This window comes from Micromesistius poutassou (genome assembly GCF_964030765.1).
Source record: "Micromesistius poutassou genome assembly, chromosome: 23".
In the NCBI taxonomy this organism is placed as follows: Eukaryota; Metazoa; Chordata; class Actinopteri; order Gadiformes; family Gadidae; genus Micromesistius; species Micromesistius poutassou.
Genome location: NC_140293.1, coordinates 5,260,591 through 5,279,314, shown reverse-complemented (window position 1 = coordinate 5,279,314; position 18,724 = coordinate 5,260,591). Strand labels below are relative to the sequence as shown.

Sequence of the window (18,724 nt, the reverse complement as noted above, 5' to 3'; positions counted from 1 at the left end):
GTCGCGGGTGAACCGTGCGACCGGCTGCGTTCCATTATAAGTCCATCCCACCCCCCCTTTCACTGAATCGCTGAAATTTCGACGCACTTTGTAAAGTCGGGAGTAGTTGCAAAACGCCAAAGGCAAGTGTCATTTTCAACACACGCCGCGGGTGCGTGACCTGTATGTGAATGTACTGTAGAGTCCGTAGGCTACTTTGGACTGAAAAATCTATTTATATAACTGTATTTTGACCAAGTTGACTGAGGAAAAACCTGTTTGTATGGATATTTACAATGACGTTCTATATTTTGCACTGTACAGGCCATATTTGGTAAGGTGACAGCTATATCTTCTACTGAAAGCGATGTTATGTAGCAGATGTTTCCAAGTGCTTTTAATACTACACTGTTCCGTGTCCGTGCCAGATTTGACCGTGTGAAGTTTTGCGACACTGTAGCCAGATAGCTGCTTTTATCAAAAATATGTTTTGGGTGATGTACCTCTGGCACGTTTCCACTGGAGAGCCACTCGATGTTCTGAGCGATGTGATGAGCTGTTTGTGGAATCTGTGCAATAAAAACCTTACAAAATCTGTACAAATGTTGTGTATCGTGTGTCCAGTTTTATTGCAGTTAAAACACACCAAGTCTACATCTGTTTCTTTGTCTATAAGACTAGAATCAAATACATAAGCAGGGGCATTCGAAAATGAATAGCATCATTGTCAGAGTCTGTCTCTCTGTCTGTCTTCTATCTCTTCCTCTTAACTCCTACGTTATTTCTTTGTATTTCATTTAGCACTCATGGTGACAGCAGCCTAGAGCCATTAAAGGTGGAATGGAGCTATTTTCCTGGTTAACTGACATTAATGGGTTAACTTGCCCAATTCGATACAAAGCTCCAGATGCTTAATTTGAATGAAAGGCTGCCGGCTATGAATTTTAATCCCCATTCAAACGAATTAAAAAAAACATGTTTCAACCTGTTGGCATCTTTCCTGTGCTGCAATTCGATAGTTGACCGTAATGTGTGTAATAAACTGTCTCTTAGGGGATGTGCTTTTGCCGCTCCAGGAAAGTCTCTCTCTCTCTCTCTCTCTCTCTCTCTCTCTCTCTCTCTCTCTCTCTCTCTCTCTCTCTCCTCTCTCTCTCTCTCTCTCTCTCTCTCTCTCATCTCTCTCTCTCTCTCTCTCTCTCTCTCTCTCTCTCATCTCTCTCTCTCTTCTCACTCTCTCCTCTCTCTCTCTCCTCTCTCTCTCTCTGCTGTCTTACAGATGCGAGGCAGTTTTGTTGGGCGCAGCGTGAAGGTGCCACCTCAAAATGGATTCAGAGACGCGGAGCAGAAAGCAGATCGTGTTGATTCTGCTCGGAGCGCTCACACTCGCCTCCTGCTACCACAACACCGATGTGAATACGAAGATTATCTTTTAGGTAAAAAAAAATCATATTGTTTTAACAGTTTCACAAATGCACAAGTAGCAGTGTCTGTTGTTCTGCACATGCAGAAACTTTTTAGCACGATTTTTACTTTACATCTGTGTAGACTCCATTGACTGTTACGTTCAGCTAGACGAATATCTTCAAATTGTTAGATTGATTTAAGATACTAAATGCGAAACCTCATTTTAAAACTTGTTTTAAAACTTGTCAAAGTTTTGAACTTAGTAATTCTGCCCAATCCTAGTAAGATCAATGAAATTAGATGTTACATTTCAATAAAGAAATGTAAATAATCCAAACCCTTCATGGTTAATATTGAGGATATAATATTCAGGAATTTACTAGAATGTTTGCGCAACATCAGGTTGATAAGTAAAGGCTCTATGGCCGCAACTGGAAGCACAACTCCGCCTTCTAGCGGTCGGTCCCAGTAATTCACCACCATCTTGATTTTTCTACAGGGAGATGCAGGTCTCCGGTTGGTCCAAGACGTGAGTATTTTAAGTCACCCCTTTGGAGGAATAAAAGAAGTGGCTTTTACCAATCATTCAGATATATTTAACTGATAATTGTTAAGTTGTCCATTCAGTAGAGCTCATATTGGATTTCGTTTTTAATTGGCCTATGATAGTATTTTGTCTTTAAATCATCTAGCCTTAGAAGACGAACTTGTTGGTGACAGACTAAATACACTGACTTAAGTCTGTTTTTTTGCTGGTAGCTTGATTACTAGAAAACTCGTACTATTTAGAGTCTAAATGATCCCATATGTGTAGCTAGTGTCTTTAATGTGACCTCAGATCCAGGCCATGCTCTTCCTAACCATTAGAAAGAGATCACAAGTCACAGACATAATGGAGTCCAGGCCAGCGCCACAGGACACCAACGGGGGTATTTTTAGATGATCAATGGCTTTCGATTAAATATTCAAAACCTAATTTTCAGCGATAATCTAACTATTTGGTACTTGATTGAAGATGTTACAATGGGCGGAAAGATTTAGGGGACGTTGTAAATGAATATTTCAAGATCCCCGGCCTATCTCATGTGCATCCTGCAGTAGCGGAAGCAGATGGCTTCCATTTGCACATAAGTTCCATATGCTGCTTAACACTCACACCTAATTTAGCTACTACTACTATACGATCGCCGTGTCTAAACCATGAAACATTTAAAAATAATTTTTTAATATTTAGTTTTAGTAAATATATATATTTTTTGTTTAATAAAAATGAAAAAAAAAATACATTTTGAGGTTTATTTTGTTTGTGGAAATGTGTCACGGACTACACACGGCGGTCGCGTATATGTGTCAAAAACGAAATTCTCAAATTAAAAAAATGTCCCAATGGCAGCCAGATGCACGGAGATCCGCCTGTCCTACTGCGACGACATGCCCTACACCGAGACGCTGTTCCCCAACGCCCTGGGCCACAAGTCCCGCGAGGAGGTGGAGCTCGGCACGGAGTACCTCCTGATGAGCGTCATGGAGACGCTGCTTAGTAGCGGCGGCGGCGGCGGCGGTGGCGGCGGCGGCGGCGGCGGCGGCCAATGCAGCCCGGACGTGCGCATGCTGGGCTGCTCGGTGGTGACGCCGCGCTGCGAGCACGACCAGCCGCTGCAGCCGTGCCGCCACGCCTGCGAGACGGTGCGGCGACGCTGCGCCGCGGCCTTCGACGCCATCGCCATGGCGTGGCCCTACTTCCTGGACTGTGAGCGGTACTTCGTCAGCGAGGAGGAGGGCTGCTACGACCCGCTGGAGGGCCTTCGAGGTGAGGAGGAGCAGGAGGAGCAGGAGGAGCAGGAGGAGGAGGAGGAGGAGGAGGCAAAATGGACGTCCGTCACGTGACAATGGCGGATAGGTTCATTGGAGCCTTTGGCAATGTAAACGTTCAACAGGGTTTATGTAGTGAAACGATTGTTGGATTTGGACACTCTGTCAGGTAGAAATACAGTTTTTTTTTTATTTTTGGCACCTTTAAACCCTTTTTGAACTCTTGTCAATGGGTTACCATGACAACAGGGGCCATCATCATAGTGTTAATAATATTAAGGTCCTGAAAGCTGCTTTCAAAACCCTTAAATAATACTTTGGTGTGCTCTGGAAGTCTGGATTCTTTTGGCATCTAATTTTCAAATGAATAAACACACACGCACGCATACAAGCCCATGTATAATTGAGTACAGCTATACAATACAGTATGCAGGATTAGTAGCCCCGTCTGGCCAGCAAACTTGTGTGTGTGGCACATCTCAGAGGAAACATGAGTCGAAGGCTCTCTCTCTTTCCCTCACTCCCCCCCTCTCTCTCTCTCCCTTGCTCCCTCTTTCACCCTCTCTCTCTCGCTCTTTCTCTCTCCCCCTCCTTGCCTCTCTCTTATTCTCTCCCTCTTTCTCTATCTCCCTCTCTCTCTGACTCTCCCTCCTCCCTCCCTCTCTCTCCCTCCTCCCTCCCTCTCTCTCCTCTCTCCCTCCTCCCTCCCTCTCTCTCTCCCTCCCTCCCTCTCTCCCTCCTCCCTCCCTCTCTCTCCCTCCCTCCCCCTCTCCAAAATAAACTCACTTGATTTGTTTTGAAACGTGAATATTTCCCCCGCTCCCTTCCAGGCCTGGTCTAGTCGGTTGACCTAGATAGCAGTCATGCTCGGACCGTCCCTCCGATGCGAGGGCTCTTCAGGGCGGTGCGTGAATCATTTAAAGCAGAACGTTTAGCTCTCAGGAACCAGACCCTCGAAGGGCATTCTGCTGGCTCACACCGAGAACACCTTCACAGCAGCTGGCCGCCTTCTTGACGATGGAAAAAGAACTGTTGAGCTGCAGTGATTCACCGTTTAAGTCGTTTGAACATTGGCGTCGCGTGATTACAATCTGGCCTGAACCAAATACGGGATAGGGACGAATTCCTCGTCCAATTTGGCAAACGCTTTGCCGCATGAGTGCCACATGGAAGAAATTCGCTTCCGTGTTGTTTGGTTCAGGCGTCTGGAAACGATATCCAGTCCAGTCCCATTTCATAATTAATTTCTGTTCTGTATTACTGGACCACGTGACATTAAAATGTTTCCCTTCTTTTCCACTGATGGAGGTTACAATAACACCAAGACACAGAGAAGCCACAGAAGACTAGATGTTTGGAAAGGATTTTAAAGTAGACGCGTTGCATTGGGGCTCGTCGCTCTGGGGGCTCATGGTCTCATCTCATAGTCAAGTAAACGATCGAAGAGAACCAACGCCCGAAATGGCCTAGTCCACGTCCAAACGGTTAAAAGTGGCCTTCCTCTTGTGGAGAAAATTCCTCATGAGATTTCAGGGAAAGCAGAAAAATGTAAACAGATATGACCGCCTTTCCTTGGCTACATAACAGCACTGAAGGGAACTGCAGGATACCTGGTTGACTTTTTATTTGCTGCTTAACATTTGCCTACAGTTAAAAAAAAACGTCCTTAGAAACCTGTGAAGTAGAGCGCGCTGTGTGAGTTGTTTATTTTGTGTTGTCTGTTTCTGTGGTTCACTTTTTCAGCTGCGTGTGTGTATCCCAAAAAAAAATCCAAAAACAAAGTGTTTAAAAGTGGCCTTCCTCTGACTCCAGACGACCTTTGACCCCCTCCCACCCCCCCCTCCCCCGACCACCTCCGTGTGTCTCCCCCTGCAGTGGAGCAGGAGGCAGACGACTACTATGGCGGCCCCCTCCCTGCGGAGGACCCCTCCTTCTCCTCCATCCGCTTCGGCTACCACTCGGAGGCCCAGCTGGCCGCCGTGCTGACCCAGACGGCCGAGCGCTGCGCCGACGTGGCCCTCACCTACTCCATCGGGCGGAGCTTCGAGGGCCGCGACCTGCTGGCCATCGAGTTCTCCTCCCGCCCCGGCCGGCACGAGCTGCGTGAGTGTTGCAGTAACGCTGGGGTTTTGGTTTTTCGCTTTTTGGGTCACGTCCTTCTGTCGCTTTGGTCTTCGCGTCGCTCACATTCCTCCCGCGGCGCTCTCTTGCGGCGCGCTCTCTCTCTCTCTCTCTCTCTCTCACTCTTGTCTTTTTCTCTTGCGCACCTTGTTTGACTTTCTGTGTCCCTCTTTGTTTCTCGCTTGGTGAATCTCTCTACCGCTTTGACTTTCTCTCTTACATCCATCTCGCTCCCCCTCGCTCGCTCACATTCTCGCTCCCCCCCTCTCTCTCTCTCTCTCTCTCACTCTCGCTCCCTCTATCTCGCTCCCCCTCTCTCTCTCTCTCTCTCGCTCTCTCTCTCTCACTCGCTCCCTCTATCTCGCTCCCCCTGTCTCTCTCTCTCTCCTCTCTCTCTCTCTCTCTATCTCTATCTCTCTCCCTCTCTCCAAATCCATCCACAGACCATAAGTACAGTGTCCAATAAGATGACACCTTTCAGACATCCATCTACCAAACATCCCCCGTTTTTTTTTCCATCGAATCATTCATATACACGTTTTATCTTCAATTTCTTTTCCGTTTTCTGTTTGTTGAAAAACCTCGAGTGGAAATGGACCAAAACAAAGAATCCCACTTGCTGCGATGCATTTGGGCAAACCCATCTTGAATCCTGAATCATCTTCTTCTTCTTCTTCTTCTCCTCCTCCTCCTCCAGTGGAGCCGGAGGTGAGGCTGGTGGGCAACATGCACGGCAACGAGGCCCTGGGCCGCCAGCTGCTCATCTACCTGGCCCAGGACCTGTGCAACGAGTACCGGCAGGGCAGCCCCAGGGTCCAGACGCTGATCAACACCACGCGCATCCACATCCTGCCCTCCATGAACCCCGACGGCTACGAGGTGGCGGCGGCGGGGGGGCAGGACGCCCACGAGGACGAGGAGCAGGTGGGGGGAGCAGGTGTACAGGTGTTTGTGTACAGGTGTTTGTTAAAGGTGTTTGTGTACAGGTGTTATATTTACTGTGGTGTTGAGTACAGGTTTGCTTTACAGGTGTTGTGTACAGGTGTTATATGTACAGGTCGTTTACAGATGTTGTAGACGGGTGTTGCATCTAGATGTTAAATATGAAGATGTTTTATACAGGTGTTTAATCCAGGTTTTTTTTCATACGGACAAAGCGAAGACAAATTGATTCTGCACGCCCTACTGATATTCACACACTTATCCCATCACCATACATCACAAATACATCAAATCAAAATAATCATCAAATACTTCAAATACATGACTCCATTTGCTGTCTAATCCGTCTGGCGTTCTCGACAGCTCAAGCTGATATTCCGATGAAGGTTATTGCGTGACCTCTGACCCGACTCTGGACTCAGGGCTGGAAGTACGAGGCCAGGAACGTCGGCAGGACCAACGCTCAGGGCATCGATCTGAACCGGAACTTTCCGGACCTGGCCTCCATCGCCTACCGCCGCCGCCGACTAAGGACCTATCGGACCGACCACATTGCCATCCCAGACTTTTACTGGTTTGGTAAGGTACAGTATAGTGCATCATCCATATACCCATAACCATAACCTCTACCAAACCAGACCTTTACTGGTTTGGTAAGGTACAGTATAGTGTATCATCCATATACCCATAACCATAACCTCTACCAAACCAGACCTTTACTGGTTTGGTAAGGTACAGTATAGTGCATCATCCATATACCCATAACCATAACCTCTACCAAACCAGACTCTTACTGGTTTGGTAAGGTACAGTATAGAGCGTCATCCATATACCCATACCCATAACCTCTACCAAACCAGACTCTTACTGGTTTGGTAAGGTACAGTATAGTGCATCATCCATATACCTATAACCATAACCTCTACCAAAAAGAGTTGTGTGTGGATAGTAAAGGTATATATCGTTCATTGCCTGGGTTTTGCCGACCTGCTCAGCTGATCGGCCCCTGTCAATATTTACCCTAGCCGTAACCATAGCAACTGCACCACGGTTACGTTGAGGTACCAGGTTAGAGATGGTTGTGTCTCCATAACATGGACATGTTCCGACTTTATTCCTATATCTTTAGCACCATAGCTAATGTTAACTTCTCTTTATGCCTGACGTATGTGTAGCTACGATATCGCTCCCACTTATCTGATCTTTGTGTGCGTTCAGATGTCATACAGTCTTTATATGTCCTTATATTCTTCTGTATATTCTTCTGTATATATTATTCCATATATTCTTTATTATTCAAACACAATATAAAAGTTGTTTCCAGTAGAGACCCATTCTGTGTATTGTCTACAGATCCCGCCCCCAGCCACATGATTGGTCGAAACTAATTTGAAGCGAAAAAAAAGTGAAATGCATCATTCAGCCAGATTTGAGCTCACATGCCACCTTTAGATATGAATCCAAAGCTGATTTGTGAGTCTAGATATTTCCCTTTACATCATAATCCCTCATTATTTCCCGAATAGCTCATTTGGATGTTCTCAAACGCGTCAACCCCTGTCGCCATGACTCCAGGTTGCCCCGGAGACCTACGCGGTCATGAAGTGGGCGCGGTCCATCCCCTTCATGCTGGCGGCGAACTTCCACGGCGGGGACCTGGTGGTGGCCTACCCCTACGACCTCTCCAAACACCCCCAGCAACACCAGCTGTTCTCCCCCACGCCGGACGAGAAGGTGAGGGGTTAAAGGTCAAAGGTCATGGGGTAACTCTTAACACAGGAAACTCTGTTCTTTGGGTCGCCCAATGGGAGACGGAGAAGAAATACGGTGAGATTGTGAGTGTAAACGCATGATTCCATTGTATGTGAGTGTATATGTTTCTGATTGTGATTAATTGGTTTTAGATTACCTTTCTAGAATGTCTAGCGACACCCCTGAAGGTGTTAATAATATATAATATTATATAGGCTTATATAAAAATAAATGAGGTCAAATGCGGGCACCGATTCTTTGTGTATGCATATCTTTTTAAAGACCTATAACACTTGACTAGAATATTATACTTCAATGACAATAAAATAAACCTGTTACTTAGAAGTGAATAGCAGGGTCATTATGCAGTTATTGGAATTCATTTTTGGAGACGGTTCTTAGATCCTGGCCATGGGCCTACTTTAATATTAAACTACAACGCAGGTGTATAATCAGCACGATCAGCCATTGGTTCCCTCTTGCAGGTGTTCAAGATTATCGCGAGAACGTATGCAGATTCTCATGCCACCATGGGCCATGATCAGGTGTGGTGCGGGTCGTCCCGCGCCAGTAAGAATGGGATCATCAACGGAGCGCAGGTGTCCAGTTTTGCGGGAAGTAAGAGAAAACAACCACGTTAGACACAACTAGGATATGCGATAAAGGTTGCATGTTCACGTCTTGCCACTAGAGGGCTCTCTTGGATCGTTTAAAATGTAAACGTTTCCCATCAGAGCCAAGTTTGAAGTGAAAGTGCATGAAGTCTTGCTGAACTTGTTAACATGTTAACATGGAGTTGTAGCGGCAGTTCGAGTAACAGCGCGAAATATTCAAGAATAACTTTGGATTAGAAACAGATTGCTCTTGGTTTTGCCAGGTATGCAGGACTTCAGCTATCTCCACACCAACTGTTATGAGGTGGCGGTGAATCTGGGCTGTGATAAATTCCCTGCTGAGGAAGACATGGCAAACGCCTGGCACGAAAACCAGGAGGCGTTAATGTCCTTTTTGGAAGGAGTAAGAATACGTTTTTCATGTTGTTTTCTTCAGTCAAACAATACTGTTCGTTACCATTTGTTTCTGGTATGTTATATGAGGTAGTTGCAAACATGTCTTCAAATCCATCAGCTCAAACCGCTACCGCTACCTTTCCCATTCCACAATAACAATACAAACAGTACAAAAACACAAAAAAACGTGTCTTACATTTTTATAATGCACATCAGATGCTCCACAGAAACACACGTCCAACCCACCTTCTACCAGGTCCCTGTTGGTAACAGAGCGGTAGGTAGGTAACCGATATGTGTGTGCCGTGTTCCCCAGGCCCATCGGGGCATCAAAGGCCTGGTGAGGGACGAGGGGGGCCACGGCATCAAAGGGGCCCAGGTGTCGGTCCGCGGCGTGAGGCATGATGTCACCACAGGTAACGCTCTGCTCACTAGCCCTAGCACTGACGAATGGTACTGCACTGTGGTTCTCCATCCCCAGTTCTGCTGGAAGGTGAGGTGAGGTCCTTGAGGTCAGAGTTCACCTAGACTCTGTGTAGCTTCCCCCCCTTACCCCCCCCCGCCCCCCCCTTCCTTCCCACAAACCTCTTGCACACAGATATATATGGCACTTAATGTACACACTCTTTGTATGTTGTACGTCGTGGCAATTCATGTACGCACTTATTGTATGTTGTACGTCATAGCACCTTATTGTATGTTGTAGGTCCTTGCACTTAAAAATAGTACTAAGCATTGTGTAGCATCTTATCCTAGCTATCTTTGTTGCATACAGGGAATGGGTTAACCTAGTGATTGTATTGCTTGGCGCTTGGTTCTATGAATATCCTTACTGTACCGACACTGATATATTATTCTCTTTCTTCTGACAAATGTACTTATTGTAAGTCGCCTTGGATAAAAGCGTCTAAATGTAAATATTGAGGTCCCCTCTCTCTGTCAGGGCAACACATTATTCAGTCATTTATTCTTCGTGAGCAGTGGGGATGTATCGTTGGGTCTGGTTGAGCTAACCCCTAGAATGCAGACAGTAACCTAGCACCCTCTCACCCCCCTCCCCCCCGCCCCTCCCGCCCCATCAACCCCCCCAGCTGAGCAGGGGGACTACTGGCGCCTGCTGGCCCCCGGGGTCCACATCCTGACCGCCACCGCCCCGGGCTACACCCGCGCCATCAAGAAGGTCCGCCTCCCGGCTGGCATGCTCCGCGCCGGCCGGGTGGACTTCGTGCTGAAGAAGACCGCGCTGGAGCCCAACGCCACGGTCCACAACCGGGTGGAGGAGGAGGAGGAGGAAGGGGGCGGCGGCTACTACAGAGAGCAGGGCGACTACGAGCGCTTCGACCCCTACAACCACTTTGAACGCTACACGGCGGCGGCGGTGGCGGAGCGGCGCCAGGAGCAGCGGGCGGAGAAGCCCTGGTGGTGGAGCTTCTTCGTCGGGTCGGGGGGCGGGGTGGGGGCGGCCCCCACCTGGCTCCTGAAGAGGCAGGATTAGGCCGACAGACGGGAAGTGACGAGCGAGACACGCGGTCGGTTGTAGACGCCACTGTGTGTTTTACCAGGTTGTACCGCGTTAGCTGGACGGGGCGGGGAATGGTGGAGAGGTTTGGTTGGATGGTTTTGCAGGTTGGCTTTTGGCGTACAGTAGTTGCACAGTTTAGACGTTTCCCTCGAGTTATGCCACAGGCGATAGTAAGCCATTTTACAATCCATTAATCAAACAAACCGCTTAAGGTGTCAAAGACTTGATATCTACTATATTTGGACATTCACATTTCTGCAAACTGTTAATAAAAAATATGGAACTACTTTTTGTTGCACCATGGATGGTTTGTTTTTTTCTAATTACACAATGAGAACAACTTTTAAATCTGTATTTTAATGTAATTTATATAGACTTATATAGACATTCTTTTAATATATATTATTTTTATTTATACATAATAATGTAAGATATAATTATTTTTGTTTGGGCTCCTTACGGGATGTAGCAAGCCTGTTTCCTATAACCATGCGTCAATAAGGGGCAGCCGACCAGCCGGCTGTGTAGCTCCTACGGCGTGCTCGTTTTAATAACTTCTTCTTCGACCGTTGCAAAGCAAAACATTGCAACTGAATCACAGACTAGAGATGTGGTAGAACCAGAAGTTATTTAAAATATGAAGAGGAAAAGTCCTTTCTAGCCGAAGCGTAACGACTTGGACCGAACTGAAGTACATACTGAAGCAAGCTGAGCTGGTACGAGCCTGCTATTGGCCACTGGGTCTGGCCAATAGGAAGGAACGCGATGCAGGTACGCGAAACACAACTTCCGGTATATTAACAATGGTATGTTATGAAACTAACAATGGAAAAAAAAAATCGAACTCTGACTAAGTGCTCTATTATATGCCTGTAATATCAATATAGTAAGAGTTGGAAAATTCGATCTTTAAAACGATCTTTTTCGTTTTTCGTTCGTGTAAAATCGTGTTCGAGTTTCACAACAGCCACTGCGGGGCAGTGTCAATTCACGTCTGCGCTGAAGTGGTTGGGACGCCCTCCTGTCCCACGCGGTCTCCCACAGACACGCCACCGTTCATCCTGTCAGGTCGACTTGATGTGTCAGGTTCAGACAAACCTTTACTCTGTGTCGGTAAATAATTGACTACTACTTATTTAAATGATGTGCGTGTGTACATGGCTATGCATACACTTTTGTAATGTATATGAAAACTTGAAAACCATGGTGTCCTATGGAGATGGGTTAATTATTGAAGAATAACTGGAGTTTAAAATATGTTTGTATCTATATTTATATCTATATTTATACATACATATATATACACATGTATGTACATATATGTGTGTGTGTGTGTGTGTGTGTGTGTGTGTGTGTGTGTGTGTATAATATAGATGTATATGTGTACACATATGTGTATAATATGTAAATATGCGTATGTGTGTGGGTGAGGGCTGCTTTCATAGCAAATCAAAAGTTTGCCTAAACAAACAAGGTGATGTCAGAAACACTGCAGCCCCATTAGGTTTGATGGGCTGGTGTGTGTTTTCTCTCTCTCTCTATTCCAGGTGACTTGTGTGACATGTTGTCACATGCTTTTCCTTGTGTGGGATTGACCCCGTTTACCTTGTGAGGACCCTTTAAACCGCCCACGTGAGGTGGGGTCACCCCAGTTTACTTTACGGCTCAGAACGTAGCTGGGACCCGTCAGCATTAGGAGGCAGCGTTTAGTTTTAAGAGGGCAGGTATAGGCCCTCAATGCCTCATTTGCATTTCAATCTGTTTTTATAACTATTTATCAAAATAGATAACTAAGGGCCACAGTAATAGCACATGTAATAGGGGATTACATAGCCACGGCAATTAAGTATCTTCATGCGCATGTCTAGTTTTCCTCTAAAATACTAATTTAAACTATATATTTAATAGCCAAGAAACCCTGTGTAATTTTACCACTCTGATCCCGCCATTAGATGTTAGTGTGTGTTCACTCAAAGCTTCACAGTTTTAACTTCAAAGAAAATCTTAGTTCTGTAGATTAACTTTAAAGTCACTGCATTCCAACTCAAATGTCGTCAGTGACGGATTCAGCCTGTGGTATTTATCGTGCAAGCAAACCGACGACAGGAAAGGATGCTGCTGGGAATGATTGTTAATCACCCACCCACCCTCATCCATCATGTGATTGGTCGGGTTTGTAATGATAGACAGTGACACAGAACCTTAACAATTGTTGCCACTGCAGTATCTGGGATATATCCGACCGTTACTCAATGGATAAAAATCTAGATTATTTTTCACCCTTCCTTTTCCTCTTTTTATAATTTTAGAGAGGTTCAAAAACATTTGGTAGCGATCCATGCCTTTTACAGTGTTTACACTGCAAATAATGAAGACAAGCATTTTAGATAGGCCTATTTAGATCTCTAGGGAGTAGGCCGACGTTTCAAATTAACTTTATTTATGAGTTATGAAACTTTAGTTTGAAAAATATGGCCACAGATTGCCTGACGTTAAGTTACTTTTCACACACACACACACACACACACACACACACACACACACACACACACACACACACACACACACACACACACACATACACACACACACACACACACACACACACACAGAGTCAGTGTTGTGTTAGGCCCTTTTGAATGCGGCTGTACGCTAAGAGCCTCACACAGGGAGTACTCACTGTGCCGTGCTAAACTCGCATAATTGCAAAAACAGCATTTCATTTCCTAATAATGGCTCAGTGTCAAGTCCAATTCAGTCTGCCTGTCCGACGGCAGCAATTACGGGATCGTACATGTGCAGACAACTCCTCCAGCAGGGTGATAATAAGCCGCCCTCTTTGTTACGGGCCTTGAACAAACTCGGGGGTGGGAGAACGTGAAGCCGAGATAATGCGACGAGTCGAGCGTGAATGTACACAAAAACCCGCCAATCGCCCCTTGTGGAAAACCCCTCGACTGTGACAAAAGCAGGACCCGAGTGCCGGGGAAAAAAGGTGATTCCGTTTTTTAATAGTTCCCGCGGGGAATCCCGAACCACAACACGCGGACAGAATGGGGACGAGATCCAGCTGCTCGTTTGGGCCAAAGTCACTTTGTGTGTGAAAGTAAGGCGTGTTGTGGGTCGGCTGGACACCGGTGGTTTGGTGATCCTTCGTGGGTCATTGATGGGCCAGGTTCCTTTTGTCGCCCGTGTTCCTCCTACCTCTTTATTTGATGCTTCTCCATAAGCGTGACGGTCGGGAGGTCACGGTTACAGAAGGGCCCACACATAACATCCGAGGCCCGGCCACTGGTTTCTCATGACTGACCGGTCAGATCCGGCCGGCCGTGTTTGTTGATGTAGTCGACCCCAGGCCTATTTGTTGTGGTTTGTTGTGATTGGTGCTTGAAATGCTCTAGTACCTCCGAGCGCAGGGGCATCAAAGCAGAGCACTGGGTGGTTAATGCAACGGCATACTTTTATCGCGGCCCTAGAGTCCGCCTGGTGGTAGACACGGGTACCGCAGGAGGACGTTTGAAAGAGTCCAGGTTCGCACATCCAATCAAGTGAAGTACACAATGGGGTTTGATTAGATTGTTACAAATACAAACGTGTTTCATATGCAAGGAATTCATACGCTTTTGGATAGACTTTGCGGGTCGGACTGAGCTAGGAAGAGCGGACGCCACAGGAAAAGGGAAGAAATTACAATCACAATTAGCGAACTATTATCAACTTAGCATACATCTTGGAAACAGATGTTTTTCCGAGCTCTGACCTCTTTGCTTCAAACCCGGACGGGAAGAGTCACCGGAGACCTGCAAGAACACCACGTCGGTAGGGATTAGCTTAGACCCAGGTGAAGTAGCGTTTTATCTCAGACCTGCTAAGACTTTATAGCGGGTACACTGATTGTACGTCGATGGATTTGGGTTCTACTGAGTTCAGCATCGTTGTTGCCCTCCACCTGAAGTAAACCCATAAACAAGAATCCTGAAAGCGTTACCCTACGTAACGCTCCGTGAGAAGAGAGGACGGAGCAGTTGAAACGTTAACCTGATCATATGCTTGAGATGAAATGTATTTCTGTTTGTTTTTCAGGAGCACGTGGCCACAGGCACTGGAATTTCACTTTTAAGTGTGCGTGTTCTCTGGGCCTGTGTGTGTGTGTGTGTGTGTGTGTGTGTGCTTGTCTGTTTTGTGTTTGTCCATATTTGTGTGTGGTTTTTTGTGTGTGTGGGCTACTCTGTGAATGTTTTGTATTTTACCATATGTGTGTGTGTGTGTGTGTGTGTGTGTGTGTGTGTGTGTGTGTGTGTGTGTGTGTGTGTGTGTGTGTGTGTGTGTATGTCTTTGCTTGTGTCTGTTTCTGCATGTTGTGTATTTTATGCTTGTCCATATGTGTTATTCTGAGTGTGTGTGTGTGTTTATCTGTTTGTGCTTGTGGGCATGTGTGTGTGTGTGTGTGTTGGTGTGTGTGCTTGTGCGTCTGTGCTTGTGGCCATGTGCGTCTGTGTGTGTGTGTGAGTGCGTTTCATACTGGTATCCAAACAGCGACTAACCCTTCATCCTTCAGGATTGTTTTGCACATGCTCTGCATAATTCAGCCGTCGACTAGACACAGCCATTATTCAGACTGAACCAAACGCTTTCTCTTATTCATCACGCCGGCTCACAGCATTCCCAAGACTCTTGATCACAGAAGTCCTCGTCTTGGCTTCGGACCGCGAAGAATCCCATTTAGTCTCTTGAAGCCACTCGGCCCTCTTTAGTTTGGCCGTCTTCGTCTCGCTCCTTGATCCAGTCATCAGCATTATTGGATGCCAAAGATCAATGCGTTTGTTATGAAATGATGATATTGTAACTGGCAGTGAGCGTAATCGGAGAGAAATTCAGATGGATGTTTACTGGGAATATCCCACTGGGAAACTGGGTTGAATACATAGATGCACACGCACGCACGCACGCACGCACGCACGCACACACACACACACACACACACACACACACACACACACACACACACTTTTATGACTAGACGTCTCAAAGCAGCGTTTTTCCAAGTGTGTCGTGTCAGGGATCGGCGTCAGGTTTTCACCCTCTGGAGAGAGAGAGAGAGAGAGAGAGAGAGAGAGAGAGAGAGAGAGAGAGAGAGAGAGAGAGAGAGAGAGAGAGAGAGAGAGAGAGAGAGAGAGAGAGAGAGAGAGAGAGAGAGAGAGAGAGAGAGAGAGAGAGAGAGAGAGAGAGAGAGGGAGGGGGGGCGTGCAACCGCGCTCTGACGTGATCTACCCTGACTGCGGGGTTCTGCCCCGCCAAAACCCGATCCTTCCTTCGCAGGGAAGACCCACAGCCCGGAGCTCCGAGGAACGATTCAAGCTGCCCCCGCGTTCATGAATACGTGCGACCTTCCCCGCGCGGCGAGACCCTTCAACGGGCGAAGGGGGAATATTTTGGCACACGGGCAGAGGTGTTCCGTTACCCCCCCCCCTCCATTCATATTCAATTTCCCCCCCCCCCCCCCCAAAACCTCGGGGCCCGGGACTCAATCCCACTAAACTTTAGGGAAGGCTTTAAGAGTGATGGGGGCGTTGTTGTCGGCTCCTCGGACATGAGGAGAATGAAATTGAGGAGAATGAAATTGTGCAGCAGTTTCTCCCGATTCCCCCGCGGTTGGCCGGGTGACGCGTACCATGTAAATATATCTTTAGTGGTCGCACTGAACTGATCCCATCTGGGTTCCTGCTCTTCCACACACATGCACGCGTGCACGCGCGCACGCACGCACGCACACACGCATGCATGCATGCACACGCATGCACGTACACGCATGTACACACGCATGCCTGCATGCACACACACACACACACACACATGCACTAACATGGACATACACACACACACACATGCCTGCACGCACACACACAGACATGCACAAACGCGGACACATATGCACGTACACACACACACACATACACATACACATACATGAACGCAGACATACACACACAATCATGTATACGCGCATGCCTGCACGCACACACACACACACATGCACTAACGTGGACACACACACACACACACACACACACGATGAAGGAGGAGTTGAGTGCATACCATCCGGTTGATAAAAATACAGTTTTTTGCTCGAGTGTAAAACCCTGAAATATTTATACTGACTTTTACATTTCAGATTTCAGTCATGCAGCTTCTACCCTCAGTGTGGGCAACCGTTGGTCAGACCGTACGTCACTATAGTGTGAATGTTCAGTGCTGGTGATCTTGCTTTGATTGCGTTACAAATGACCCAGGCTTGAGTTCACCAGAGAGTGTGTCCCGATAATCAACCCAAGTAGCCTCAAGGCTTTGGGTGTTTTGATTTTCTGATGGATTCGTGGTGTGATCCGCTTTTTCCTGTTCGCTGATAAAGTCCATGCAGTATAATGGCAGTGATTAAAATTGTGATTAACACACAAGTAACCAAGTCACATGCGCCGACATCCGAAGCCAAAGCAACATGCAAATGAAAAACCTTGTCATGTTGAGCCAGCCATCTATCTCCCTCCTGACTAGAAAGAAACCGTAGTGATCCAAATTACGTCATTGACACTAACCACTGATTCTCCTAAAGCAACCATCAGGGAGACCAGTTTAAGTGCAACCTCCATCGAAAGACACCACATCGCTCCCTACAGATGAGATGATTCTCCATCCTGTCACGGCTGAACCTCGTCTAGCTGCTGAACTGAATCATATGCCAGAGACTATACCGCATCAACCCAATTAGCAATCCTCAAACGTGTGAACTGATCGTCGTTTTTTTTCTAACCATGTTGGCTCAGAATGGATGCATAGAGAAGGATCGCTCTCGCCCCAAGACCTCTGTAGACAGAGACTAAACAAGCAGGGGGGGTTGTGGGTAATGCCGCTCAGTTGAACCGCCTCCAGTGAATCACCCCGTAGGAAAACACGCCAGTCTAGACACTGTGCAGAATCTCAAGGCAGAACTCAAACTCACACAACAGGGCCTCGATGGAGACGAGTTGTTCCTGATCTTGATGCACATTATCTACCCCCTCCCCCCCCCCCCCCGCCCGCCGGAGGAGGTAACACTTAAGAGGGAGTGAGCGCCCCCCCCCCACCCCACCCTACCCACCCCTTCTCACCCACGGGGCCTCCTCAGGGCTGGCTACGTCAAGCCTTGCTTGTTGCTGATGCACCACCCAGGCTACTTTAGCTGTCACGCCACGGCATCGCGCTGCCTTCACCGCGGTGCACAGAGGCGTGGCACTGAACAGTTTAGCAGTGCCTAACCCGGGCCGGCGAAAGCTCTGAGTCCAGCCTGATGGATCCTCCAGGAGAGATTCCGGAACACACCAACCCTGGTGGAGAGTTGAAGGTTCCTCCGCTACAGACTCTCTGGACTGTTTGACCCCGGCTGATGTGAGGTCTGGTGGTCGCCTATAGGACTGTAGACCGTAGAAGTGAACGTATACATGAGGAGACGCACTGATGGAGGCAAAAGGGAGATGGGATCTCGGTTGTTCAAAGACTATAGGGGGAGATTTGTGCAATGGCTTCAGGATAAAGCCAAATCATCTCTAAGAACAATGGCGTAAGGAAAGGGAGATGACTTGGTGTTTGGGGCATGAAGGGCTTGTATGGCTTCTGGAGGATTGTAACAGCTTCACTGTTTGGCAAGGATTTGCACTTTAGCCTGAGTCCAAATGTCAAGATGAGTTCAAGGTGATGTAGTGTTGGACCAGAAGTAGAACAGCGTTAAAGTGGAAAAGTGTTCTTGGTCATTTGAAAGGTTAAATGGCAAATAGATGCCAGTCAATAGAAAAGCACCTATGCTAAACAATAGTTGTACTAATAAGTAATAATAATTACTTCAACAAGTGACTTGTTGAAGTAATACAAAAAGTGAAAAAAGTAAAGTGACAAACCATAATGTCTTGTAGACTAATCTCCTAATGTTACGGTAAATCAGTAGCATTCAATGGATCATTTATGAAGGATAAAAAAATAAACATTGCACAATGATGTGAACACATTCATGAATGCAAAAATCTCTGGCACAATCCACTTCACACCTAAGCTTTGTTTTGATTCCATTCTGTTTTGATTGAGTCTCATGGTTCTCGTGTATTCGTTTGACTTCTGGCCTTTGCTATGAGCTGAACGCATGACTCAAACAACA

The 18,724-nt window shown here is 46.9% G+C and overlaps 1 protein-coding gene across 1 annotated transcript; it reads left to right on the top strand.

Moving 5' to 3' along the window:
- Window positions 1-1,301: 1,301 nt before the first annotated feature.
- Window positions 1,302-10,808, top strand: LOC311368424 (carboxypeptidase Z-like; the record flags this gene model as incomplete). Its single annotated transcript, XM_084487229.1, is given in 12 exon segments — window positions 1,302-1,371; window positions 1,374-1,412; window positions 1,883-1,912; window positions 2,777-3,193; window positions 5,071-5,298; window positions 6,014-6,240; window positions 6,681-6,842; window positions 7,834-7,992; window positions 8,496-8,628; window positions 8,888-9,027; window positions 9,337-9,436; window positions 10,112-10,808. Coding segments are annotated over 12 exon segments (2,109 nt in total). The 3' UTR covers window positions 10,516-10,808.
- Window positions 10,809-18,724: the final 7,916 nt, after the last annotated feature.